This window comes from Xenopus tropicalis, chromosome 9 (genome assembly GCF_000004195.4).
Source record: "Xenopus tropicalis strain Nigerian chromosome 9, UCB_Xtro_10.0, whole genome shotgun sequence".
NCBI lineage: Eukaryota > Metazoa > Chordata > Amphibia > Anura > Pipidae > Xenopus > Xenopus tropicalis.
Genome location: NC_030685.2, coordinates 12553843 through 12580144, shown reverse-complemented (window position 1 = coordinate 12580144; position 26302 = coordinate 12553843). Strand labels below are relative to the sequence as shown.

General features: G+C 44.7%; 2 protein-coding genes across 7 annotated transcripts; both read left to right on the top strand.

Annotated features, from left to right (window-relative positions):
- Positions 1 to 464: 464 nt before the first annotated feature.
- Positions 465 to 21516, top strand: eln2 (tropoelastin 2). 6 transcript variants are annotated; one of them, NM_001142826.2, is given in 40 exon segments: positions 484 to 571; positions 4034 to 4087; positions 4502 to 4561; positions 4639 to 4689; positions 5001 to 5045; positions 5129 to 5170; positions 6250 to 6276; positions 6363 to 6410; positions 6588 to 6629; positions 7118 to 7144; positions 7231 to 7320; positions 7618 to 7644; positions 7882 to 7929; positions 8107 to 8154; positions 8639 to 8665; positions 8775 to 8816; positions 9099 to 9125; positions 10002 to 10028; positions 11440 to 11466; positions 11851 to 11877; positions 11996 to 12043; positions 12382 to 12408; positions 12516 to 12572; positions 12711 to 12737; positions 13974 to 14000; positions 14119 to 14175; positions 14591 to 14617; positions 14748 to 14774; positions 15192 to 15221; positions 16076 to 16105; positions 16274 to 16309; positions 16762 to 16815; positions 16895 to 16975; positions 17068 to 17130; positions 17267 to 17329; positions 17576 to 17629; positions 18472 to 18501; positions 19225 to 19308; positions 20656 to 20703; positions 21393 to 21471. In NM_001142826.2, coding segments are annotated over 40 exon segments (1740 nt in total). In that variant the 5' UTR covers positions 484 to 504; the 3' UTR covers positions 21410 to 21471.
- A 1647-nt stretch (positions 21517 to 23163) lies between these two features.
- Positions 23164 to 26023, top strand: cox6a2 (cytochrome c oxidase subunit VIa polypeptide 2). Its single transcript, NM_001004884.1, is given in 3 exon segments — positions 23164 to 23287; positions 24139 to 24281; positions 25749 to 26023. Coding segments are annotated over 3 exon segments (318 nt in total). The 5' UTR covers positions 23164 to 23202; the 3' UTR covers positions 25839 to 26023.
- The last annotated feature ends 279 nt before the right edge of the window (positions 26024 to 26302 follow it).

Genomic DNA, 26302 nt, shown 5'->3' with positions numbered 1-26302 from the left:
CTGGTTTGGGATCACTGCTCTACAGTAACTATAGAATTTCTCACCTTGTCACTGCAGTCACCACATGGGCCTCTAGAATATAAAATAAGGTCTATACTAGATCTTATTTACTCACCCTGAGTCAATGACTAGGGCTATCTCGGAAGGCAAACTGGAATTTAGTCCAAGTCTCCCCAAACTGGTCTTCAGGCCATACTAGCTTTTGGAATTTATATTAATTACATGGTTTTATTGACATAAAATGGTAACGCAGTATTCTATATTCTACTAAAAATGTGCAACCTAAGGTGACACGCTGAAGTTCACGAAGTGCCCCCACCTTAACAGAGAGTTTGCTCTTCCTTTACTCAAGAATTTTTTAGAACTCAGCGTTGATTGGTGGGCTGCACTGTGATGCATAGGTAGGAGGAGTTATCAGGGTGGGCTGTGCTTAGCTGGGAGATATTAAGGTGCCTACGGCTTGATCCCTTCTCTGCTGCTTGTGATCATCTTCCCTAGAGCATCATGCGGGGTTCCATTCTGCTACAGGTCTCCTTGCTCCTTTGCCTTGTGGGATGCAGTCTTCAAGGAGGTATGTTGGGGTGGATGGGGGTTTGTAGATGTGACTACATCATGTTATATAAGATATTTAGAGTATTGGTTGGGTTTAACAGCCTGGTGAAGATAAGACTTCCAACTGGAACATTGATGGACATAACTTTGTATGGGATCTACTGTAGAAGACATCTAGAGCCCTTTGGGCCAATATCTATAAACTGTTCCTCACTTTCTGGTGTCTTATGTTGCTTATAATGAATTAACCCACTCATATTGATCCATACCACAAAGCATGATGGGATTAGGGAATATAATCCATGCATATTGCTTCACAGTCCCAATGGTCTTTATTGTCAGACCAAGCCCCAATGCCTCATATTTTCCCTTACTTAGATTTTCCCTTACCTAAGATTAACAGACCTACTGTAGGGTCATTGTAAGAGCTACTTTGTGGTGTTTTCCAGGCACATTTACAATTAGTTGTATGGTTCTTGTATCTATATCTAAAAACTCCTCTTGGAGATGGCACCATGTGTTGGGAATCCAGAAGATACAAGCTGAAGGGGTAACTGAGATATGTGGGATTTTGGTGAGACATTTAAGCAGGCAGTAGGTACGCCCTGGGAAACCTTACCTTCCAATGGGTGAAGATAGATCTGGACTATATAAGAGAATATATATGGGAATTAGGGTATTTTGTACTACAGAGTAGCTTTGTAGGTTGGTTGAATACATGATATGACAATGTATAAGTTAATGATATGAGCAGTGGGTAAAGGTTAGGACATAGTCTATATGTAAGTCTGGACAATGACACTACTATTGTGACTTTTTTCAATCGAAGAACCTTCTGTTTACCTTACAAAGGAGTCCCCTGTATGGGAACCGTATGTATATTTACTACCTCTGGATATCATGATGAATTATATGTATTAGTCAGGTATTGTTGTATTAATTGGATTTGCTACCAATGCCTTGATTTATTTCCTTTCCCATTTGGATCCTGAGGTCGATACCCACCAGGGCATGGTCTGCAAAGAATTTGTACGTTCATCCTGTACTATGGTTTCCTCCCCAAACTTCAAAAACCTACAAGCAGGTTAATTGTCTTCTGATGAAAGTGGCCCTATTGTGTGAATATGTGCTAAGGCCTTTAGGTTGTAAATTCTACTGGGACATCATTCAATTACTATTGGGTTTGAAAGCTTTGGGTATGACTAAGGCTTAGGTCTTTAGTGAGGAACCTTATAGGACTATCACTTGTGAGGGACTCAAGATCCCCTGAGCAAACCAATTATATTCTTCATTATGCAATATAATATGATCATCCATCAAGGTTTTAGCAATAAAAGAACACTATCAATTACTATATTGTGATCAAAGCTAGAGCACCTTAATGTACCACTCTGTTCTCCAATAATTCCCCATCTTCCTGTGTCTACTACATGAGAACCACAAATGTTAGGTTATTTTATGTATTTATATTCCTACCTTCCTTAGTCCCCCAAGCAAGCGCATTCTGAGTGAGTAGTTTGCTCTTACCCTACTCGCCCTAATGAGACTGTAGCCCAGAGTCTATCAGACTTCAGTAGATCATCAGTGGAACACTAGACTCAACGTGGCGCCTTCCTGGGTTAGGTACCACAGTGACCCAACTAAAATTAAAACACAATAACACAATATCTAGAGCCCTCTGGTCCTCTGCACAATATCTAGAGCCCTCCGATCCTCTACACAATATCTAGAGCCCTCCGATCCTCTGCACAATATCTAGAGCCCTCCGATCCTCTACACAATATCTAGAGCCCTCCGATCCTCTACACAATATCTAGAGCCCTCTGATCCTCTACACAATATCTAGAGCCCTCCGATCCTCTACACAATATCTAGAGCCCTCTGATCCTCTACATAATATCTAGAGCCCTCCGATCCTCTACACAATATCTAGAGCCCTCCGATCCTCTACACAATATCTAGAGCCCTCCGATCCTCTACACAATATCTAGAGCCCTCCGATCCTCTACACAATATCTAGAGCCCTCTGATCCTCTACACAATATCTAGAGCCTTCTGATCCTCTGCACAATATCTAGAGCCCTCTGATCCTCTGCACAATATCTAGAGCCCTCTGATCCTCTACACAATATCTAGAGCCTTCTGATCCTCTACACAATATCTAGAGCCCTCTGATCCTCTACACAATATCTAGAGCCCTCTGATCCTCTACACAATATCTAGAGCCCTCTGATCCTCTGCACAATATCTAGAGCCCTCTGATCCTCTACACAATATCTAGAGCCCTCTGATCCTCTACACAATATCTAGAGCCCTCTGATCCTCTGCACAATATCTAGAGCCCTCTGATCCTCTACACAATATCTAGAGCCCTCTGATCCTCTACACAAGGTCTAGAGCCTTCTGATCTTCTACACAATATCTGTAAAGTGTTCCTCACTTTTGATTCGGGCGTCTTATGTTGCTTACAACAAATGAACTCACCCCTAGTGATCCATACCACAAAGCATGATGGGATTAGTGAATATAATCCATGTATATTGCTTTTCAGTCCCAATGGTCTTCATTGCCAGAAGTTCCACCACAAGCTTTGAGCTTGGGCTTCTCTGACTGTAGACAAGTCTGCTTTTCTTTCCTTTTCTTGCCGCATCCGTCTCTCTGTCTCAGTACTGTAAGAATGTCACAGGTTTGTGTGAATTCACACTTTGCCGTCACTGTCTCCTCTCAGTCTCAGGGGCCCCTCAAGGCACCATACATTATGTGAGATGTCAGTGGGAAAACACACAGGGTAATGTAACGTGAAACCAGCGGCAGTTATGCACTGATATTCAGCCATATACACCTCACACCACTGAGTTATACAGGGAACTCTGAGTATCACTCATGTATTATAAGGGATAATGTACCCCCTACTGTAAATGATAAGGATATTAGCAGTCACTGAGGGGTTCTGTGCCCATATAAAGGCACAAGGCTGCAGGCTGAGTAATACAGGGAACTCTGAGTATCACTCATGTATTATAAGGGATAATGTACCCCCTACTGTAAATGATAAGGATATTAGCAGTCACTGAGGGGTTCTGTGCCCATATAAAGGCACAAGGCTGCAGGCTGAGTTATACAGGGAACTCTGAGTATCCCTCATGTATTATAAGGGATAATGTACCCCCTACTGTAAATGATAAGGAGGAGCAGCCTTGATGAGTTTCCCCATCCCCAGACACAGGGAGTAACCTCAGTAGACCCCATTTGCAAAAACAAAATAAAGACTATTTCCCAGTCCCATGGTAGATGCTTGCTTCCCTTTATGGATGGATACTCTTTTTTTGAATTAAGAATCTATCAGAGATGGAAAGAACATTATTGGCAAGAAAGTCCTTCAGAACATGTATTGTCTTCTTTACCAGAAACCGGTTGGTTTAATATCTCTTTTACTGTTTGACTCAATGATTTATTTACATGAACTCTGTTCTCTTTAAAGGGACAGGAGCCGTGCAGTCACCGGTTTCCTCACCTCTAGCAGTGAAGGCAGGGGGTAAGTCAGATGCTGTAGGGCAGTGGCATTGCCACACTACTCCTTTAGCCCTTCGCTTTTATTCTATCTATTAAACTTCTACATGGAGTTGCAACTGCTTAGTAGGGTCCATGGAAACGTGTAGTTTGCCTTTAAAGGATAAGTTAACTTTTGGCCCATATTCCTTAGCCCCAGTAGCAGCCTCCTCCCTATTCCTCAGTATTCCCACTGCTACTTCCTCCTGGTTCTCCATGTTTTCCATGTTCTCCATGCCTGGGAGCTCATTTTCCACATAGCCAATGCCATACAATACCCAGAAATCATTGAGGAGGGGGTTCCCATTGCTCTTATCTTTAGGGGGTCCTAAAAACTGGGTTGTGTAGGGGAAAGTTGCTTATAATTACATTGTCTTACATGTATTTATGTGCCACACAGGGAGATATCCCCAATTTGGACCTCAGGGCTACCAGCAGGGCTACCAGCAGGGCCCAACAGGTGAGCGCCTAGTAAGAATGTTATAATTTGGGCAATTTTGGGAATGAGACAAATCATTAACACCATGTTTGCCGCAGGTATTCGCAATGGATATGAAGCGGGTTATGGTGTTAAAGCTGGGAAACCAGGTGAGAAAACTTAAGCTTGATTTCATAGTCATTGCTCTCAGCCATGTCCGGCTCTAGGCCCAAGGCCAAGTTTCAGCTTGGTGGGATTTTTGCTCCCAGCCCACCCCAATATCAAATCACATGGGTGGCAAAATGCTGTGCCATTGGTCTAAACAACTTGATAACACAAATGGACTCAGTTCAGCCCCACTAGCAACCTCCATCTTGGTAATGGAATCCTTCCCCTCTGCCAAGCTCATGTTGGAGAAGCCAATCTAATGGTCCTCTCCATGGTTGTAATGTCACCTGATTCTGTCTCTCTATCTGAACAGCCGCCGGTAGCCTCGGGGTACTCCCTGCAGGGAAACAAAAGCCAGGTAACGTATATATACCTACGCTCCTACTAAACATTCCTACCTTACATTGACTATTTCGTTTAATTCTCTTTTTGCTTCTGCAGGTTATGGAAATGGACGTTACCCCAGCAACTTCCAACAGCAAGGTATGCCCATCTATAGTCTTTATAACTATATATATAACTAATTTGAATCTCTAACATGACAAGACTAATAGAATAAAAGTTTGAAGTGCAAAAAACATTGATTTAGTGGTTTTTGGGCTGTTTTCGGTTCAAGCTTCACTTAAGAAATGTATGAAATGTATGTATGGAGCATATAGGCCTTCACCCAAAATCTCAGCCTAATCTGCCTTTATGCTGACCCCACCCCATACACTTCTCCAGGCCACCCCAGAGGGGATGAGCCCACTTCATACACTTCTCCAGTCCACCCCAGAGGGATACCACCCCAGACACTACTCCAGGCCACCCCAGAGGGGATGAGCCCACCTCATACACTTCTCCAGGCCACCCCAGAGGGGATGAGCCCACCTCATACACTTCTCCAGTCCACCCCAGGGGGATACCACCCCAGACACTACTCCAGGCCACCCAGAGGGGATGAGCCCACCTCATACACTTCTCCAGGCCACCCCAGAGGGGATGAGCCCACCTCATACACTTCTCCAGTCCACCCCAGAGGGGATGAGCCCACCTCATACACTTCTCCAGTCCACCCCAGGGGGATTCCACCCCATACACTGCTCCAGGCCACCCCAGGGGGATTCCCCCCTCATACACTGCTCCAGGCCACCCCAGGGGGATACCATTCATCTAGAAGTTGAAGAAGAGTCATTGGAATGGATCCTCATGGTCCCACCAGAGTGTGCAGGATGGAGAAGGCTTGGTTGTCACAATGAGCACCAATAGAATCAAGTTCTGCAGAAACGTTTGTGGTGCCCACATGACTCAACAGAGTTTGTAAAAAAGAGACAGTGCCCCCCCCCCCCAAAAAAAAGCCCAATCCCTGCCCCCAGATCTAATGATAAGGAAGAGGTCATTGTACAAGGGATTTAACAGCACAACTGCAAGCCCTGATCAACCTCATGTTGAACAAGGAGTTATATAGGTCCTTTATATCTGCCCATACTACAATGACATCTCTGTGCCTATAGCTTTTCTGATTTCCAAAATTTCCCAAAAAAATCTAACATGTCCATTACTTTTTATGTTCTATCTTGCAGGAATTGGGGCCAAACCTTCCAAAGCAGGTACTTCTATTAGATGATCCTCAGCCTTGTGGATCTCCGTGACTCTCACTGGCACCTACTCATCTTATTTCTTCTCCTCAACTCAGGTTATGGCCAACCAGTGGGTGGAGTGAGGGGCATTGGAGCCCAACCTGGTAATGTCCCTTGCTGTTATCTTTTACAGCCCCAACACTATTTCTATTCTCGTTCCTTCTTTCAAGCAAATCTACTGATTCTCTTTACCTTTCTATCACTACCCAACGTCCCTCCTACCCCAACTCTACCCCCAGCCTTCATCCAGTCTCCATGAAACCCTTTCTTTGTTTGCTTAGGTTATGGAAATGGACTTTACCCAAGTAACCTCCAACAGCAAGGTATCATTAATAGCAATAAGATATGTAATTAGTCATTAAAAGTCTTGTGGACCTTCATATCCAGTTCTGAGCACTTGTATTAGGTTGCTAATAAAATGCCTTCTTTGTGCGAGAGTATTAGCCCTCTCCATGACCCATTTGGGTTTATTAGAGAATATTGGGGTTGCTGTATCTAAGGATGTGTTTTTTTTCCTCCCTTGCTGCCCCAGGCTCGTTACTAGCCTTTCTTATAAACCTCACTAGATCCACCAGTGGCTGTCACAGCTGCCCATTGTGTTCCTGATCACATAGGCCAATTGTCATTTTTTGTCCAATTATCCATGGCAATTTCAGATACAATGCCACATCCCTTATACACTAAAACAAAAGGTGCTATTGTTATGGTATGTGCACTACCAAAATCTGTCCCAAATACTCACCCTAAATCCAGGGTTTATCCACAGTCAAGATTTGAACTTAATCTCAGAATTCTTCTTTTTTTTTAATAGGAATTGGAGGAAAACCCCCCAAAGCAGGTACCTCCATTCCCTCAATATCTTCTATTTAACTCCCTATCATTTTCCAAAGAACCTACTCATCCTGTCCCTTCCACTCCCCGTAGGTTATGGTGCCCCAGCTGGTGGTTTGCCCAATGTCGGAGTCCAACCTGGTTATGGAAATGGTCTTTACCCAAGTAACGTCCAGCAGCCAGGTACCAGCCAAGTCATACAATCTATTGGATAAAGCTTTAGAAGAGTTACCATTACAATTTGATGCATTAATTGCTGAAGCTTAAGCTGAAGTGAAGCTGCTGATGGGACAGGCCACCAACTAATGTACCAAATTGTGTCAATTCAGTGAGCAGATGACCAGGATTGCTGATCTGGGAAACAAAAAGATGGGGGGATAAGTGAAACGAATTCATTTGCCAAAAAGAGAAATAAAAAAATTGGGGTTGTATTTTGAAATCAAGTCAACTTTCCTATCTAAGAAATGTTCTCTCTTGTAGGAATTGGAGGAAAACCACCCAAAGCAGGTAATGCTCTTATTAATCCTCTTTCCTCTCTCTTTATCACTGCTGCCCAGGCCCGGACTGGCAATCTGTGGGTTGAGGGGCTGCTGTAAGGTGCCACAGACAGTCACTATTTATTGAGCTGGGGGGGGCTGTTTGGGCCTCTGGGTACTGGGAATGCCAGGGTCTATTTTGGATCCCAGTCCAGACCTTCTGTCTGTCTCTCTGAGACCTACTAATCTGGCTTCTTCTGCTCCTCAGGATATGGCTCCCCAGCTGGAGTTCTGCCCGGTGCTGGCGTTCAGCCCGGTAACGTATTATTCCTTTATTTTCTACATATATCTCTCCCTTTTATTTTCTACCTTCCCTTCGTCCAGCAAAATCCACCGCTCCTGGTCTTACCCTGTCTCCACCTAAACTCTATCCAACCTTGTGTATGCTCGATCAACCTCCATTTCACTGTAAACCTTCTGTTTTTTTGGTTAGGTTTCTTAAATGGAGCTGGACGTTTCCCTAGTAACATCCAACAGCCAGGTACCAACCAGTTTAATTCATACCCTGATATAGTTGGCTACGGGTCTCAGCTCTATGGTTTAGCTAAAGGCATAGGAATAAATGTTAATAATAATAGGAAGGCCAGTATTTTCCCCCCAAAAGAGGTGGCAATCTTGCCTTCAGCTCTTCACTGACACCTGGTGGTCATTTGTACATAAAATTGCAGGCTGACAATGTTGCCTAGCAACATAGGATACTATACAAAGATGGTGACCTGGGTCCAAAGTGAACTAGGTGCATCTTGGCTCTGCCTTCCCAGCCCCGCCCCATTCCCACTTGCCTCCCCCCCAATTATATTCCCCGCTGTGTTGGAGGATTTCAGTGGATTCTATGCCTTTAGTGTGGGTGTCCAGGTGAAGGGGTTCATTCAGGGGGACTCCCAAACAAATGTACGAGCTGACATACCTGCTAATAGACAGTAGAAAGAGACACCAGTCTTTAAAAAAATCTATTTGTTTTGCAGGATTTGGATCAAAACCCTCCAAAGCAGGTACATTTCATGCTGTCTATACCACATGATCTGGGGACTTTGTGGCGCACAGTCCAATACTTGCTCCTTCACCCACCATGGCCCTAATTCTGTTTATTTTTCTCTTGAGGTTATGGACCTGGGAATTACCCACGATTTGGAGCTCAAGCAGGTATCTCCCAAGTGCCCAAACCGTCTGACCTTATTCTTTCTCTCCATCCTCTTTCTCTCCATCTCTTGTGTGTCCTGTAGGACTTCTTGGACTTCTGAAGTCCATTCTGGTGAAGTCCATTCTAGTAGAGCTTCTTGGGAGGTTTCCTTGAGTTCTAGATTCTTAATTCCTTCTTCACTCTTTCATGCCTGTCTATCCATTTCTCTCTTTCTCTATGGTCACTTAGACAGCATTGTCTTCTCATCAGTTGGTTTCTTCAAGTTCTCTTTCTCTCTCTTCCAGGCTACGGGGCTAAGGCATCCAAAGCAGGTTTGTCCTCTTCAAACTCTTCCACTCCTCAGTCAGTCAGGTCTAATAAAAAAACAACCAGGGCTGAGTTCATTTCCTAAGAAAAGAAATATTCTGGGATGAAGCTGTGCTGAGAGAATGAGAAAAGTTGAGCGGAGAAGGGTCATGTGACTTCTCTCATTGTTGCCAATTCATTAGATTAGCAGTTTAAATTGCTAATATCTTGAAAACTAGAAAAAATTGGAATTCATTGGGGTTCTGGGGTTGTTAACTTTTAGTATAATGTAGAAGAGTAACATTCCGAGACCATAAAGAAGAAGGCAAATAATAAAAACACTAGTAGAAATAAACAATGAAGACCAATGGAAAAGTTGCTTAGAATTGTTCATTCTATAACATCCATCCAGTTGCATCTAATTAATATAATAACACCAGCATCCTAACGTGATTATCATGCCCACCCCCAGCATCACTGCCACACCCCTTATGTTACCAGCCCCGCCCCCCTTGTTTGGGTTTAGCCACTGGCAAAGGTGCCAACCCTAATACCTCTCAATGTGACAATCAACCCAGGCCACACCCAATTCCATCCAGATACACCCCCATCTGCCTGAAAAGCCGTGTGGTTTATGTCATGCTCCGCCCCATTTGGGTTTTACAATATGGAGTTGTCCCGCCTGAACGGGAACCTTTGCGGCTCGGAACCAGGGGAGCTTTATGTGGTCGCCCTAATCTTACCTCTCATTCCCAATGACACATTCCCTGTATTTTATACTCACTTATACGACCCAGCCCACTGCTTGCAAGGGATAACATTAGAGCTACATTACTGGGGTCCTAGGTTCAATTCCAGCCAGGGCACCATCTCAGTAATGTTTCTGTGGGTCTCTCTTTCAGGTCTTGGGTCAAAGCCGTCTAAAGCAGGTAATGACTCCCACTCAGTCCTGTCTGTTCCTTTGCAGTCTGATTCCCCCTATCTGTTGTTGCCCCGGTCATTAATGTATGTTGTGGTCTCCCTGTATTTGTGTCTCTATGGCCCTACCTCCCTGGTTATTTTACATCATTCATTTCAGAACCATCTCTCTGGTTCCTATGGATCTGATTCTTGGTACTAATGCTCTCTCTCTGGTTCCTATGGATCTGATTCTTGGTACTAATGCTCTCTCTCTGGTTCCTATGGATCTGATTCTTGGCACTAATGCTCTCTCTCTGGTTCCTATGGATCTGATTCTTGGCACTAATGCTCTCTCTCTGGTTCCTATGGATCTGATTCTTGGCACTAATGCTCTCTCTCTGGTTCCTATGGATCTGATTCTTGGCACTAATGCTCTCTCTCTGGTTCCTATGGATCTGATTCTTGGTACTAATGCTCTCTCTCTGGTTCCTATGGATCTGATTCTTGGCACTAATGCTCTCTCTGGTTCCTATGGATCTGATTCTTGGTACTAATGCTCTCTCTGGTTCCTATGGATCTGATTCTTGGTACTAATGCTCTCTCTGGTTCCTATGGATCTGATTCTTGGTACTAATGCTCTCTCTGGTTCCTATGGATCTGATTCTTGGTACTAATGCTCTCTCTCTGGTTCCTATGGATCTGATTCTTGGTACTAATGCTCTCTCTCTGGTTCCTATGGATCTGATTCTTGGCACTAATGCTCTCTCTGGTTCCTATGGATCTGATTCTTGGTACTAATGCTCTCTCTCTGGTTCCTATGGATCTGATTCTTGGTACTAATGCTCTCTCTCTGGTTCCTATGGATCTGATTCTTGGTACTAATGCTCTCTCTGGTTCCTATGGATCTGATTCTTGGCACTAATGCTCTCTCTGGTTCCTATGGATCTGATTCTTGGTACTAATGCTCTCTCTGGTTCCTATGGATCTGATTCTTGGTACTAATGCTCTCTCTGGTTCCTATGGATCTGATTCTTGGTACTTATGCTCTCTCTCTGGTTCCTATGGATCTGATTCTTGGTACTAATGCTCTCTCTGGTTCCTATGGATCTGATTCTTGGTACTTATGCTCTCTCTCTGGTTCCTATGGATCTGATTCTTGGTACTAAGGCTCTCTCTCTGGTTCCTATGGATCTGATTCTTGGTACTAATGCTCTCTCTCTGGTTCCTATGGATCTGATTCTTGGTACTAAGGCTCTCTCTCTGGTTCCTATGGATCTGATTCTTGGTACTTATGCTCTCTCTCTGGTTCCTATGGATCTGATTCTTGGTACTAAGGCTCTCTCTCTGGTTCCTATGGATCTGATTCTTGGTTCTAATGCTCTCTCTCTGGTTCCTATGGATCTGATTCTTGGTTCTAATGCTGTCTCTCTGGTTCCGCAGGTGCTTTCCAGCAGCCCTACCCCAGTGGTAAGTGAGTTATTGCTGAATGATGTTATTACCTGTGGTTCCGTGGGTATAGGAACTTAATCAAGAGAGCTTTGGTTCCCTGTATTTCCTGTTTCTGGGCTGCTCTCCTTTCCTTGTACGATCAGGAACCTTCCCAACATGCTTCTTGGTCAGGACAAAGACCTGCCCTTCATCAGAATTTGGGTAACAGAACAGCCCAGTCCTGTGTAATTGGGTTATTACTGTAGGAGGTTGGATTCCCATGCCAAGGGCGGCTAGTTAATGCTAGGTGCCTAGGTGCCATTATAAGAAGGCCTAACAGTACCAACATCATCTTGGGTGGGACGGAGGGATCCAGGGGCCACACTATTTTAGTCAAACCCTAACTAAATGTTTCTATTTCAGGCCTTGGGTCAAAGCCTTCCAAAGCAGGTACAGAATCCATATCTCTCTCCTTCGTTACACTTGTTTCTTCTCCTCTCTGACTTTACCCATCAATTACCCATCATCCTCCTTAATTTTCTCCTTTGTCTCGCTCTTTCTCCTGCAGGATACCCACAAGGAGTAGGAAATTACCCAAGCAACATCCCTCAGCAAGGTACCCATCGGTGTAATCCCTATAGTGACCAGCAGGTGTCTCACTGCTCTCCAAACTGAATATACTCTGTCACTAGAGTCTAGTAACCTATGGCAACCAGTTACCCGTGAAATCTGATTGGATGCTAGGTCACTGCACTGGGCAAACTCATACCATGTTACTATATATGTGCATATCCATGTCCCTTGCCCTATTTGTTCACATTTTCTCTGGCTGCTTCAGACTCCCTTCTAAGTCTCCATTGTTTCCATGCTCAAGTTTAGTGCAGTCTCCCAGGTTCTTTTCCTTGCTCTGGTTCCATTTCCCAGGTTTTGACTCTCTCCCTTCTGGTTCCGCAGGTGCTTTTCAGCAGCCGTACCCCGGTGGTAAGTTGATTTAACCCTATTGCCCCTGCCTCGCTTCTCACTCACAGATCCGTCGCCATGTTTAACCCGCTCTAATGATCTCGTTTACATCGCCCCCTCTCTCCCAGGCCCTCAGGAGTACATACAGGGAGCAGCTGGTTACCCCAATACCTACCCACAGCAAGGTATGTCCCTGTGTCATTCATCTACTGACCAGCAGGTGGCAGTGCCCCATTCTAGTTCTCTGGGGCATTTTGCTAGTTTGGCCAATGCTTTGCAATTGATTATTGATTAAATTAATTGATTAAATGTGTATGTTTCAGGATTGGGGGCCAAGCCATCTAAAGCAGGTATGGAATGGGCCGCTGTGTGTGCTTCCTGCTTGCTTTGTCTCTTATGTGTTGGTTCTTCTTGCTTATTCTTTCTTTGTTCTGATAATGTCTGTTTATACAGGTATCGGACAGTCCTATTGGGTTTATTTCATGGTTAAATGATTCCCTTTTCTCTGTAATAATAAAACAGTACCTGTAATTGATCCCAACTAAGATATAATTACCCCTTATTGGGGCAGAACAGCCCTATTGGGTTTATTTCATGGTTAAATGATTCCCTTTTCTCTGTAATAATAAAACAGTACCTGTACTTGATCCCAACTAAGATATAATTACCCCTTATTGGGGCAGAACAGCCCTATTGGGTTTATTTCATGGTTAAATGATTCCCTTTTCTCTGTAATAATAAAACAGTACCTGTACTTGATCCCAACTAAGATATAATTACCCCTTATTGGGGGCAGAACAGCCCTATTGGGTTTATTTCATGGTTAAATGATTCCCTTTTCTCTGTAATAATAAAACAGTACCTGTACTTGATCCCAACTAAAGGTGGCCATACACGAGGCGATTTCGCTCGTTGTGCGATGAACGATTATATCGACAAACGATCGTATGGCGATCGAGTTCCCATACGATATGCCATCCACGGGCAACGATAATTCGGGAAAGATTTCGTCGCATCATTATCGTAAAATACGTACGATCGTACATCTACGTACGATCGAATGTCGTTGACTTCCGCTGCTGGCAATCGTGACATGCGCAGAGAACAATCGTTGAAAGACAAATGTCTGACACTCACACCAACTGGCAGATTTTATCGTTAAACGACCAAAATTTTTAAACCTGGCCGATCGATTTTGGGGACGATAATGTCGGCTCGTTTAGTGGGCCGACGATCGTTCGTACACCACCAACTATACGATAACTTAACGATAGCATCGGATTGTTCGGGAATCGGTCGTTTGTAAGTAAAAAATCGGTCCGTGTATGGCCACCTTTAGATTTAATTACCCCTTATTGGAGCCAAAACAATTCTATTGGGTTTAATTACTGTTTAAATAATTTGTTAGTAAACTTAAGGTAGGACATCCAAATTACGGAAAGATCCCTTATCCGGAAAACCTTAGGTCCTGAGTATTCTGGATAATGGGTCCCATACCTGTAATTCTCATCCTCTCTTTCTGGTTCTAGTGCTGCTTGTTTCTGCCAGTAACTCTAATGCTGACTCTCTTCTTCTGCCCCCCCCAGGTGCCTACCAGCAGCCCTACCCTAATGGTGAGTTAATATACAGTTAGCCGAGACCAACCTCCCAACCAAGGCGGCTACTTGCCTCCTCTCCTATAGCTTTAGCCACATTATCCTAATCCTTCCATCTTATTTGCCCCTTTTGCAGTTGCTGGAGGATACCCACAACCCATAGGAAATTACCCAAGCAGCATCCAACAGCAAGGTCTGTGTCATTCCCTTAATGTCCAGTAGGTGTCAGCACTATCCAAGCTTAACAATACTGGCTATACTCTGCTTTTATTGATCTACTAGTGTGTGTTTTCTATATAGTGGGGCCTATTATTCACTATAGTACATGTTGTAGATAGTAATAAAATGATTGTTATAGGGAAGGGGGTATAAACATCTCATGGGGAGCCTCCAGTTGGACAGTCCTGGCTATTATACTGTCCCCTCCAGTACACAAAGAGGTCACTAGGGGTCGCTATGGGGAATACAAATAAACTTGTATATACTGTACCAAGTGTGACTGCATAGAACAAGAAATAAAAATACACTCATATATATATACATATATATATATATATATACATACTGTACGTGTACAGACTGACATTATCCAAATGTCTTTCTCTCAGGTCTGGGGGCCAAGCCATCTAAAGCAGGTATGGGATGTGTCTTTTTCAGTTCTTCTCTGTCTTTCTCATTGTGATCTCTGGTGTGTTGTTTCTGGTTCTGTGGCTGTCTCGCTGGATCTGGCACCAACTCTCTCTTATTGCTTTTTTGGTTCTGCAGGTGCTTTCCAGCAGCCCTACCCTAATGGTAAGCGGATTGCCAACCATCAGACCTCTGCCTTCTCCTTAACCCTTGCTCAGTGTGCAGCTCAGGGGTAAAGAGAGGGTGGCTATACTAACAACACCCAAGAGCACTAGGTTTAGTTTACAACGTGACCACTAGGTGTCACTGCTGTCCTCTGAACAGGCTATAGTAGTAGCTATGCATTGACACAAGACTGAGAAAGCGGTAGGGCTGGTATAAACCATTGGTGGGCTGGGTCTGTCTCAGTCTGTCACATAGGTGACTCTATTGGGCCCCAAGAATAAGAATAATGGGCCCCGGGCCGGGTCTGTCTCAGTCTGTCACATAAGCGACTCTATTGGGCCCCAAAAATAATTGCCCCTGGGGCTTTTTCCCAACATTACAGTCCCTGTTATAATGTCTTACTCTCTTGTTTTACAGGTGCCTATCAGCAGCAGCCCTACCCCAACAGTAAGTTGCCATCTATGTCAGCATTGGTGGGCTGGGTCTGTCTCAGTCTGTCACATAGGTGACTCTATTGGGCCCCAAGAATAAGACTAATTGCCCCGGGCCGGGTCTGTCTCAGTCTGTCACATAGGTGACTCTATTGGGCCCCAAGAATAAGAATAATGGGCCCCGGGCCGGGTCTGTCTCAGTCTGTCACATAGGTGACTCTATTGGGCCCCAAGAATAAGAATAATGGGCCCCGGGCCGGGTCTGTCTCAGTCTGTCACATAGGTGACTCTATTGGGCCCCAAGAATAAGAATAATGGGCCCCGGGCCGGGTCTGTCTCAGTCTGTCACATAGGTGACTCTATTGGGCCCCAAGAATAAGAATAATGGGCCCCGGGCCGGGTCTGTCTCAGTCTGTCACATAGGTGACTCTATTGGGCCCCAAGAATAAGAATAATGGGCCCGGGCCGGGTCTGTCTCAGTCTGTCACATAGGTGACTCTATTGGGCCCCAAGAATAAGAATAATGGGCCCCGGGCCGGGTCTGTCTCAGTCTGTCACATAGGTGACTCTATTGGGCCCCAAGAATAAGAATAATGGGCCCCGGGCCGGGTCTGTCTCAGTCTGTCACATAGGTGACTCTATTGGGCCCCAAGAATAAGAATAATGGGCCCCGGGCCGGGTCTGTCTCAGTCTGTCACATAGGTGACTCTATTGGGCCCCAAGAATAAGAATAATGGGCCCCGGGCCGGGTCTGTCTCAGTCTGTCACATAAGCGACTCTATTGGGCCCCAAGAATAAGAATAATTGCCCCTGGGGCTTTTTCCCAAGGTTACAGTCCCTGTTATAATTCCTTACTCTCTTGCTTTACAGGTGCCTATCAGCAGCAGCCCTACCCCAACGGTAAGTCCCTCCCCCTTGTATCGTATGATTCAAGAGCAGTATTATCCTATGGCTCCTCCCCTTGCCGCCATATTGCCAAACCCTGTCGCTGTGAGGGAGAGGAGGCAGTTTGCTTGCACCTTTCTTGCTGAGTTTGCTTATTAAACTGACTCTTCTCATCCCACACAGGTTTGAATAACTTTCTGGGCAATGGAAAGGGACAAGGTAAGGTCATGTGTCTGTAACATCAAGCCCCGCCCCCTTCAAACTGTATAATGTATAAAAATATATTGTATAAAACATCTCATATGTAAAACTTTGCTCCATGTAAATAAACCATTTTCATATAAATATACTTATTTAGCAGTATGTGCCATTGGGTAATCCTAAATAGAAAACTGCCACTTTAAGTACTAAGCCCCGCCCCCTGGGATCATAGGAGTCACAGTGCACACAAACAAGCCAAGGCACACATACATGCTAGGCCCCATCAGCCAATGAATGGGCAGAGTTCTGCCTTTTACTCCCACACTACTTCCTGTTACAGTTAGAGCTGCATCACTTCCTGTCAGCTGATCTCTGAGGGAGCACCCAGCCCATCACTAAATGGCGGCTCAAGGGAAAGGATATAAAAGGGCAATATTTACTGATATATATTCCATATATTCTCTCTGTAGGAGTCAAGTCTCCCTATGGCTCTCTGGGTGCCCTGGGAAAGAGCTCCAAGCAAGGTAGGAATAATCTGCTCTCCAGCCAATCTCCTGCCTGTGTTTGGTGCCCGGGTTCCTCACTGCTGTTCTTCTACCATAGGTGCCCTTGGCAAGTTTCCATACAAGTCACAGCCCCTCCCTGCCGATGCCCTTGGATATGACTCAAAATCCCTAAAAAACAGTAAGCCCCGCCCTCTTTCCCCCATGCATTAGCCTTACCCCATCTTTCTGATGTTCTCTTTGCATAATACCCATGTGTTCCCCGCCCAACAGGTGGCGCTCAGTTGCCCTTTGCTTCCCAGGCTGGTTACCCCGACCCCGCTTCTGTTAAATATGGTGAGAAATGCTTATGTTCTTGGTGTCCTCCTGAACCGCCCCCAAATCCCTACAGTCTTGTGACTTGTAAATCACTGGACAACTGAAATTTTAGCCGATGACTTTGCCTAATACCTGTTTTTGGCTTGTTACACAGGTGGTGGACCAGTTCCTTATGGCCCTCAGGGCGCCTACCCCGATCCTTCAGCTATTAAATACGGTAAGGCATAACCTACTACATAGGCCTCTGGAATTACTTCCATTTGCACTGTGGTGTGACATAGGCATCAGTTACACCCACTGTCCCAGAGTGAGGCTGTAGGGTTCCACATGTCTCATTGGCTGAGCCACTTCATTGAGTTCTTGAACAACATTTTCTTCTATAAAGCTTTGAGGAACATCTGATTCTTTATGAGCTGATAAGTAAACATGGACCCTGTGATAAATATCTCTACCTCTCCTTCAGGTGGTGTCCCTCAGTACCCTGAAACAGCATCATCTCCAATCAGTACACTGGAAGGTAACTACTCTACCCTACTCAAATCTACCCTACTCTACTATAGCCTACTGAAATCTACTCTACCCTACTCTACTATATCCTACTGAAATCTACTCTACCCTACTCTACTATATCCTACTGAAATCTACTCTACCCTGCTCTACTATATCCTACTGAAATCTACTCTACCCTACTCTACTATATCCTACTGAAATCTACTCTACCCTACTCTACTATATCCTACTGAAATCTACTCTACCCTACTCTACTATATCCTACTGAAATCTACTCTACCCTACTCTACTATATCCTACTGAAATCTACTCTACCCTGCTCTACTATATCCTACTGAAATCTACTCTACCCTACTCTACTATATCCTACTGAAATCTACTCTACCCTACTCTACTATATCCTACTGAAATCTACTCTACCCTACTCTACTATATCCTACTGAAATCTACTCTACCCTACTCTACTATATCCTACTGAAATCTACTCTACCCTACTCTACTATATCCTACTCAGATCTACTCTACCCTACTCAACTTTAAGCTACTCAGATCTACTCTACTGTACTCTAGTCTTCTCAACTGTAAATTTTAATGTATGTCTTCTAAATCTGCCCTTCAGCCACAATCACAAAGAGGCCGCAGCCTTTTTCTCTCACAAGGGCAATGCAATGGCAAGTCTAGTCTGTTACTTTCAACAGCAGAATAGTTAGTGGTGTACCAGGAATGGGGCAAACTTTGCCAATTATTACATTCCATAAGAGACTTTTCACTCCCCCTTTCACTCAGTTTTCTTTTTCTCCTGCTCTCCTCTCCATACTTTCTTCATTTACCGATCTCTTTCATTTACAGAGGACCTGAGCCAAAATGTTCCTCTAGAAGGTACGTAGGGTTTCCAGTACATGAGTAACCAGGAGTTTGTCTGTGCTGTCGTGTTTGGTGTATCTAAAGTGCATGGATATATGGGCATGCTTTGCCTTCTCTCTAATATGCAGCATAGCATGCTTAACTCTCTCATGTTTGTCCCCCCATCCCCCAAGCCTGTACATCACCACTCCAGCCATGTTCACCCCTCGTCATGCCTGACCACTAAACAAAATTATTATTGACCTATATGTTACTCTCCCCCAAATGTGTGTCACCCCCAAGTCATGTCAACCACCCGTCATGTCTGACCTCTCAGCAAAATTAACATTGGCCTATATGTTACTCACCCAAAGTCTACATGTCACCCCCAAGTCATGTCAACTCCCTCATCATGTCTGAACTCTCATTGGGTTACCTTTTATCCTCCCCTTATGTCTCAACTTCCAAAAAATTACCATTGTGCTATATGTTGCCCTTCTCCAAGTCTGTATGTCGCCCCAACAGTCATGTTAACCGCCTTGTCATGTCTAAACTCTCAGTAAAACTACCATTGGCCTATAAATTACATGTACTAAAAGTCCCTCCCCCGTTCATGTTAATCCCCAGTCATGTTTGACCTGTCACTTAAATTACCACGGACCTCTGTGTTATATGTACCCCAAGTCTGTATGTTACCCCAAAGTCTCACCTCAAGTCTGGACATATAAATCAATATATACATATTCTTGGATCCTTCAGGAACACAGCTAATCGCAGCGGGGCCTACTACCCCCCCGACCACGCAAGCTTCGCCCAGCACCCTGAAACAGAAAGCCTATAAAGGTACAGCCAGGGACACCCAAGCCTTTGTAGTCCAGAGGTTCTATGGAAGGAGCCTGTTAAACCCCCTTTAGTTTAACAATATGGAATAAACAGTATGTTAAACCCCATTGACCATCCTTGGTGACCATCCTTTGGTGAAGTCCCTTACCCATGTTCCTCCAGTTCCCTCTATTGATGGAGTCTACAAGCCCAATGCTGGAACTTTCTCAGGACTTACTATTGCTCTGCTCCACCATTTTCACTAGACAGCACTATGCTTTTCTCCTCACCGCTGAGCTTCTGCAATGCTTCCCAACTGCTTTCATATTTGGGAGAATGGGTATAGTTCCTTTATTGCACAGTTTATGACATTTGCATTTGCCCCGGCAGCAACCCACGTCTTGGTAAGGCAATCTTGTCACCCCCACACTATGTACCCAGTAAAGAGTGCTGGTTCTCTGTTCTTGGGCTGCTCTCATCTCTATGATTAAGCAGAAGGCAGAACGTTCCTCTCTTGTTCCTTCGATCATACAGGGGTTGGGGCTTTGACCACACCCAGAAGATAGTGGGGTTGGGTCTTCAGCCAAACGTTTTATGTAAGTAAAGGCCCCACCCCTGTCTGATAATAAAAATAGAGCAGCCCAGAAACAGAAAGTAAGTGGAAGGGTGGATTGATGGGATTCCATTACACCGGGGGAGGTGGTTACTGGAGCTAATGCAAGTGGGTCTAAATGTCTTCCCAAGTGGACTCTTCTGGATTCTTTGCTTCTGCTCAGGTTTGAGTATGTGTCATTTTCAAAAGGTTTTATGGGTCATGACAAAAAAAAAAATTTGGATTTGTGACACCCCATTGTAAGTGGAAAAGATGTTGGGGGAGGCCATTAAATGCATGGGTAATAGGCAGAGAGTTATTTGGGGAGTTTAATACTCCGAGATAAATAAGGTGTATACATACATTTACGACGTGAAGGCAGGGCGCTTTCCATGCTAAATGAATTGCAAATGGCCTCCGAAGCCTCCCCCGTAAATACAGCACTGCCTGCATTTGGCAGCACTGTATTCATGTGAGGTAGGTGTGGCCCCACCCTATATACTTTATGAGAATCCCTCAGTCATGGGATCTCAATAAGCATTGTTGACTGCTGGCTAAGGGGTCCCATATGTGCCTCTTGTCCAGGAACCCAGTAGGGCTCTGATGGGTGTCTTACCAAGATGTACACATGTATAACTTAATCTGTATAGAGAACCAGCACGCCATAGATACCGTATATAACACCCCCCTGCTATTGTGGACTACAATAATAAGGATCTGAGACCCTGACATGCCCAGTTAAAGAAGTTAATGATCAATTATTTTGTTCCCTACAGTCCCAGAAGAACAGGCAGCTTATAGATTCTATGGCACTGGATACCAAGGTGAGCAAAGAATGGGAAACTAAGTGGGGGGGCACAGAAAGATGGGAGATAGTACAGTAAAAGCATTAAAAGTGGGGGGGCCATCACTGATAAACTAAAAGCAGAGTAACAAATACAGATGCTAGAGGGTGGTTGAAGGAGCAGAAGCAAGAAGGAGAAGATCAGAGTAAGAGCCAGAGAAGATCGGACTAAGAGCCAGAGAAGATAAGAGTAAGAGCCAGAGAAGATCAGAGTAAGAGCCAGAGAAGATCAGGGTAAGAGCCAGAGAAGATCAGAGTAAGAGCCAGAGAAGATCAGGGTAAAAGCCAGAGAAGATCAGAGTAAGAGCCAGAGAAGATCAGGGTAAGAGCCAGAGAAGATCAGAGTAAGAGCCAGAGAAGATCAGGGTAAGAGCCAGAGAAGATCAGAGTAAGAGCCAGAGAAGATCAGGGTAAAAGCCAGAGAAGATCAGAGTAAGAGCCAGAGAAGATCAGGGTAAGAGCCAGAGAAGATCAGGGTAAGAGCCAGAGAAGATCAGAGTAAGAGCCAGAGAAGATCAGGGTAAGAGCCAGAGAAGATCAGAGTAAGAGCCAGAGAAGATCAGAGTAAGAGCCAGAGAAGATCAGGGTAAGAGCCAGAGAAGATCAGAGTAAGAGCCATATAAGAGTCACTATAACCCCCATCTCTCTTCTTTTTCTTCTCCCCTCTAGGCTGCGCTGAGTGCTAAGCTCTGAAGTCCAACATTTGTCCTTGGATTGGATGTTTTTGTGGGTTGGGGTGTATATAGGGGAGGGTTTGCAGAGGATTAATCAATAAAAATAAGTAAAATGTCAACAGGTTGCCCTGTTTGTGTCTTTCTTTCAGGGTAAGGACTAAGTAGGATGTGTTCCTATTGGGCGTTTGCTGCCCTGGGCACATGTGTACAGTTGTGCTTGTGCACCCAGGGGTATTTAACCTCTGGGTATTAAACAGCAAGAGTGAGTTTGGAGATGTGATTGGTCAGTGTCTGGATTTGCTACAAACTTATTGGATGATGAAACTATGGAGAAGTTGGTAGGGGAATGAAGCCACTCAGCAAGTTACTCAATGGCCTTCACTGTGTAGCAGATGTAATTGGGGCAAAGAACTGCAATATCCACAGTACTAAGTGCCCCAAGTGTGAAGAGGGCTAGGAACCAACCTGTACAATTAGTGAGAGTAAGTACCCACAAGCACAAGTGCACCACAATATATAATGTAGAACATACTTTAATGGCTGCCAATGAGTCAGTCCTGCCTCTTGTGATGAATGATGCACAACTGTGCCTATTGATGCTGGGGAACCCCGAAGCTACTACCACCCTGGACCTGGAGGGCTTACTCAATGGGCAGCATCATTAGGTGCAACTGATGTGCCCAGTGAATGGGATGCCACACAAGAAGTGACACAACCCTTGCTGAAGATGCTAGGTGCCCTTCCATTTTGATGCATCAGGTGCAACTGCACTTTACTCGCTGCGCTGTGATGGTCAATGACCCCTAATGTTGTGTAGGTAAGGTAATCTGATGGTAGAATAGAGTATAAACCTTGCCCAGGTGTGTTATTGTGAGTCCCATTGGTAAAGGCATTTGTTAGTGACTGCTTGGATGGATGTCCATCTAACTTTTCGGAACTTATCCATCCTTAAAGAATGAAAACTAAAACCCCAGCATCACTCAACAGTTGAAAGCCACTTTCTGGGCATCCATATTGTATGGGGGTACCCTGGTAGGATATGGGAGAGTAATTCCAAATCCATATTGTATGGGGATGGGCGAACCCTGGTGAGATATGGGAATTCCTCTGAGCGTGAGTAATTCCAAATCCATATTGTATGGGAGGTGGGGGTACCCTGGTGAGATACGGGAATTCCTCTGAGCGTGAGTAATTCCAAATCCATATTGTATGGGAGGTGGGGGTACCCTGGTGAGATACGGGAATTCCTCTGAGCGTGAGTAATTCCAAATCCATATTGTATGGGAGGTGGGGGTACCCTGGTGAGATACGGGAATTCCTCTGAGCGTAAGTAATTCCAAATCCATATTGTATGGGAGGTGGGGGTACCCTGGAGATATGGGAACCATAAGCAATTCCAAAAAGTGTGCAACATCAAAGCCAAGTGCCGTCCTAATGCCTAAACAAAGTACTGCCCTTCATCAGTCTGTTGACTGGCAGGTTAGAGAAACACCACCCTGAAATGTAGGAAATTCTAATCATATATAAAGGTATAATAGTAACGAGTAGCATCAGGTACTTAGTATCAGAGAGACCCATAATAATATATCCCGCCGGACAGACAGAGTATGATGTGTTCTGACAGGGATAAACATAGCTCATTCCATGGCCGGCTCCCAAGATGGAACACAATCCTACCCTTGGCACCGGCCTGTATTTCTTGATTGCTTGGCAGTGACCATGTGATGGGCAGAACCGTGTGACCTTGCCAAGGATCCTAGTGTCCCCTCACGCCTGCAGACTTCTGTGACTTCTCAGCAGCCACCATGGCGATCCTTGGGGCCCGAATGTCCAGCCTGATCTTCAGGAGGCAGATGGCAAGTGAAGCTCATGAAGAAGGAGCCAAAGCTGGTGAGCTGTGTACAGGCTTGTATGTTGGCTACAAGGGGTGGGGGTGGGGCACTGGTAGGGCAGGATATGTCAGTCTGAGGGGCGGGGGTACATACAGTAGGAATGTCCAGCCACGGGTGTTGGGGGCCATCAATCTGAGGGGTGGGGGTACATACAGTAGGAATGTCCAGCCACGGGTGTTGGGGGGTCTAGGACAAATGTCCTTTCTGTTCTAACCTGAAAGTGAATCTGGGATTGAGCTGAGAATGAATACATTTTGGCTATTATTATATACATTTGCTTCCATTCTACTCCCCATTATATTTAATTTGGGTATAACATTACCACCAATCAGCATTTAGCTTAGATCAGTTGGATGCAGTATAAATAATGAAAGGGACTGTTTTGCTGGCTGTTATGGTTTACTGCACTGCTGCTAATGACTCCATCCCTTGTGTGCTCCCATTTCTTTCTGTACCCTATTCCCACAACCAGAGAACCCCCGGGCCCTTGGGTAGAAAATGCCATTCTCAAAATTGCAGCCCTTCCATTGCTCCCCTTTAAAGGGCCAGTACACCTTAATTTTCCTTATGGATCTGCCAATGGAATATGAATATATATATAGTACTTTTGTATTTTAGGTTTGCTTTATTTTTGAGAAGTTCTTCTCACCTCCCAAGAGGCCTCTTTTGTGTGTTCATTATTGAATTACAAAGTTCAGGATGGGAGTGGCCTGGTGGGAAAAGGGGCAGGGTATAACCCTACTGGAGTCAATAATGTTGGGGTTAAGATCGGTTAAACAGGGCTATCAATGATAGAGATTGAGACCTTCTGATTGTCCCTCTTCTCTGTTTTATGCTCCTCCCCCTCAGCTCGTACTTGGAAGATTCTGTCCTTTACGGTGGCCCTGCCCGGAGTAGCGGTCTGTATGCTCAACGCTTGGCTGAAGAAACAACACCACCCCCATGAGCGCCCAAAGTTTGTGGCCTACGATCACCTGCGTATTCGCACCAAGGTTCATCAGATTGTATTTTAGGACGGTCTGGGAAGTGTTGCACAGTGACGCCCCAGTAGGGGGCCCTAGGGGACCTCTTTCTCTGCAACTTTAGTTGTTGTTAACACCAAATGACCACCAAAAGCAGTTGAGAGATGTTGAGAGGCGCAGTGTAGTAACATCTGAAGGCCACAGGTTGGACTTAGTAGGTTTAAACCGACGCTAACATCAAGGCCTGCGGTCTGCGTTCCTAAAAAGAAAAACTGCCTGCCAACCGCCCCAGGCCATTGGGACTTACGCCTCTCACGATTAGGTTAAGTAGGTTGGTCCCAAAGTTCACACCAGGTTTGGGGTGTTGGAATCCTTCCATAGTCCATAATAAAGGTATCGGACCCCTTATCCGGAAACCCATTATCCAGAAAGTTCTGAATTACGGAAAGGCCATCTCCCATAAACTCCATTTTAATCAGATAATTCACATTTTTAGAAATGGTTTCTTTTTTCTCTGTAATAATAAAACAGTACCTGTACTTGATCCCAACTAAGATATAATTACCCCTTATTGGGGGCAGAACAGCCCTATTGGGTTTATTTCATGGTTAAATGATTCCCTTTTCTCTGTAATAATAAAACAGTACCTGTACTTGATCCCAACTAAGATATAATTACCCCTTATTGGGGCAGAACAGCCCTATTGGGTTTATTTCATGGTTAAATGATTCCCTTTTCTCTGTAATAATAAAACAGTACCTGTACTTGATCCCAACTAAGATATAATTACCCCTTATTGGGGGCAGAACAGCCCTATTGGGTTTATTTAATGGTTAAATGATTCCTTTTTCTCTGTAATAATAAAACAGTACCTGTACTTGATCCCAACTAAGATATAATTACCCCTTATTGGGGCAGAACAGCCCTATTGGGTTTATTTCATGGTTAAATGATTCCCTTTTCTCTGTAATAATAAAACAGTACCTGTACTTGATCCCAACTAAGATATAATTACCCCTTATTGGGGCAGAACAGCCCTATTGGGTTTATTTCATGGTTAAATGATTCCCTTTTCTCTGTAATAATAAAACAGTACCTGTACTTGATCCCAACTAAGATATAATTACCCCTTATTGGGGGCAGAACAGCCCTATTGGGTTTAATTACTGTTTAAATATTTTTTTAGTAGACTTAAGGTAGGAGGTCCAAATTACAGAAAGACCCCTTATCTGGAAAACCCCAGGTCCCGAGCATTCTGGATAATGGGTCCCATACCTGTACAATGACTATGATCCCACCATTCCCAGCCTAGTGTGAGCATCAGAACCAGCTCTTCCTGCTCAGGCAACACAAAGCTAGTGTGAATGGCAGGAAGGGTAAGTACTGCTGGGCTGGGGGGGTAATTAAGGGAAAATGGCAGCCCTTCCTACTATTTATTAGAAGGCGCGGTGTCTCTTTAAGAAGTCAGTATCACACCAACTGTCGTTTTTCTTGCAGCGCTTTCCATGGGGTGACGGCAACCACAGTTTCTTCCACAACCCACACGCCAACCCTCTCCCCGCAGGATACGAAGAGCCCAGGCATTGAATCCATCCAATCACAGAAGAGTTCCTCGGCGCTTTATGATGGCATCTATCAAACGTCGCTTGTGTAACTACACGACCCCTAGCATGTGTGTACTTTCCCACCACGTACAATAGATATACATTACACTGAGTCTGTCGGACATGGCTGGACACCGAGCAAAAAATAAAGTATTGTATCTACAAGGAGTAGAAGGCTTGTGGCTTTGATTTCCCTCCGATACAATATATTTTGGCTACTGCCCTGAGTCTCACAGCTTTAGGCCATTGTTACCCAAGGAGTAAATAGCTTGAGCTAAGAGAAAGCTTCATGTGCTTGTTAATCTTTATTGCTTCTCTTCTGCGTCTGTTTTCCACCCACATCCCCACTATGAGCTGGGGCTCAGGTTTCCCTTTCTCGGGGGCCTGTCTGCCTCTTACTGTTGCAGTAGCCTCTTACTACTCTAGTTTGGTTTGTTTGTCTTCTCT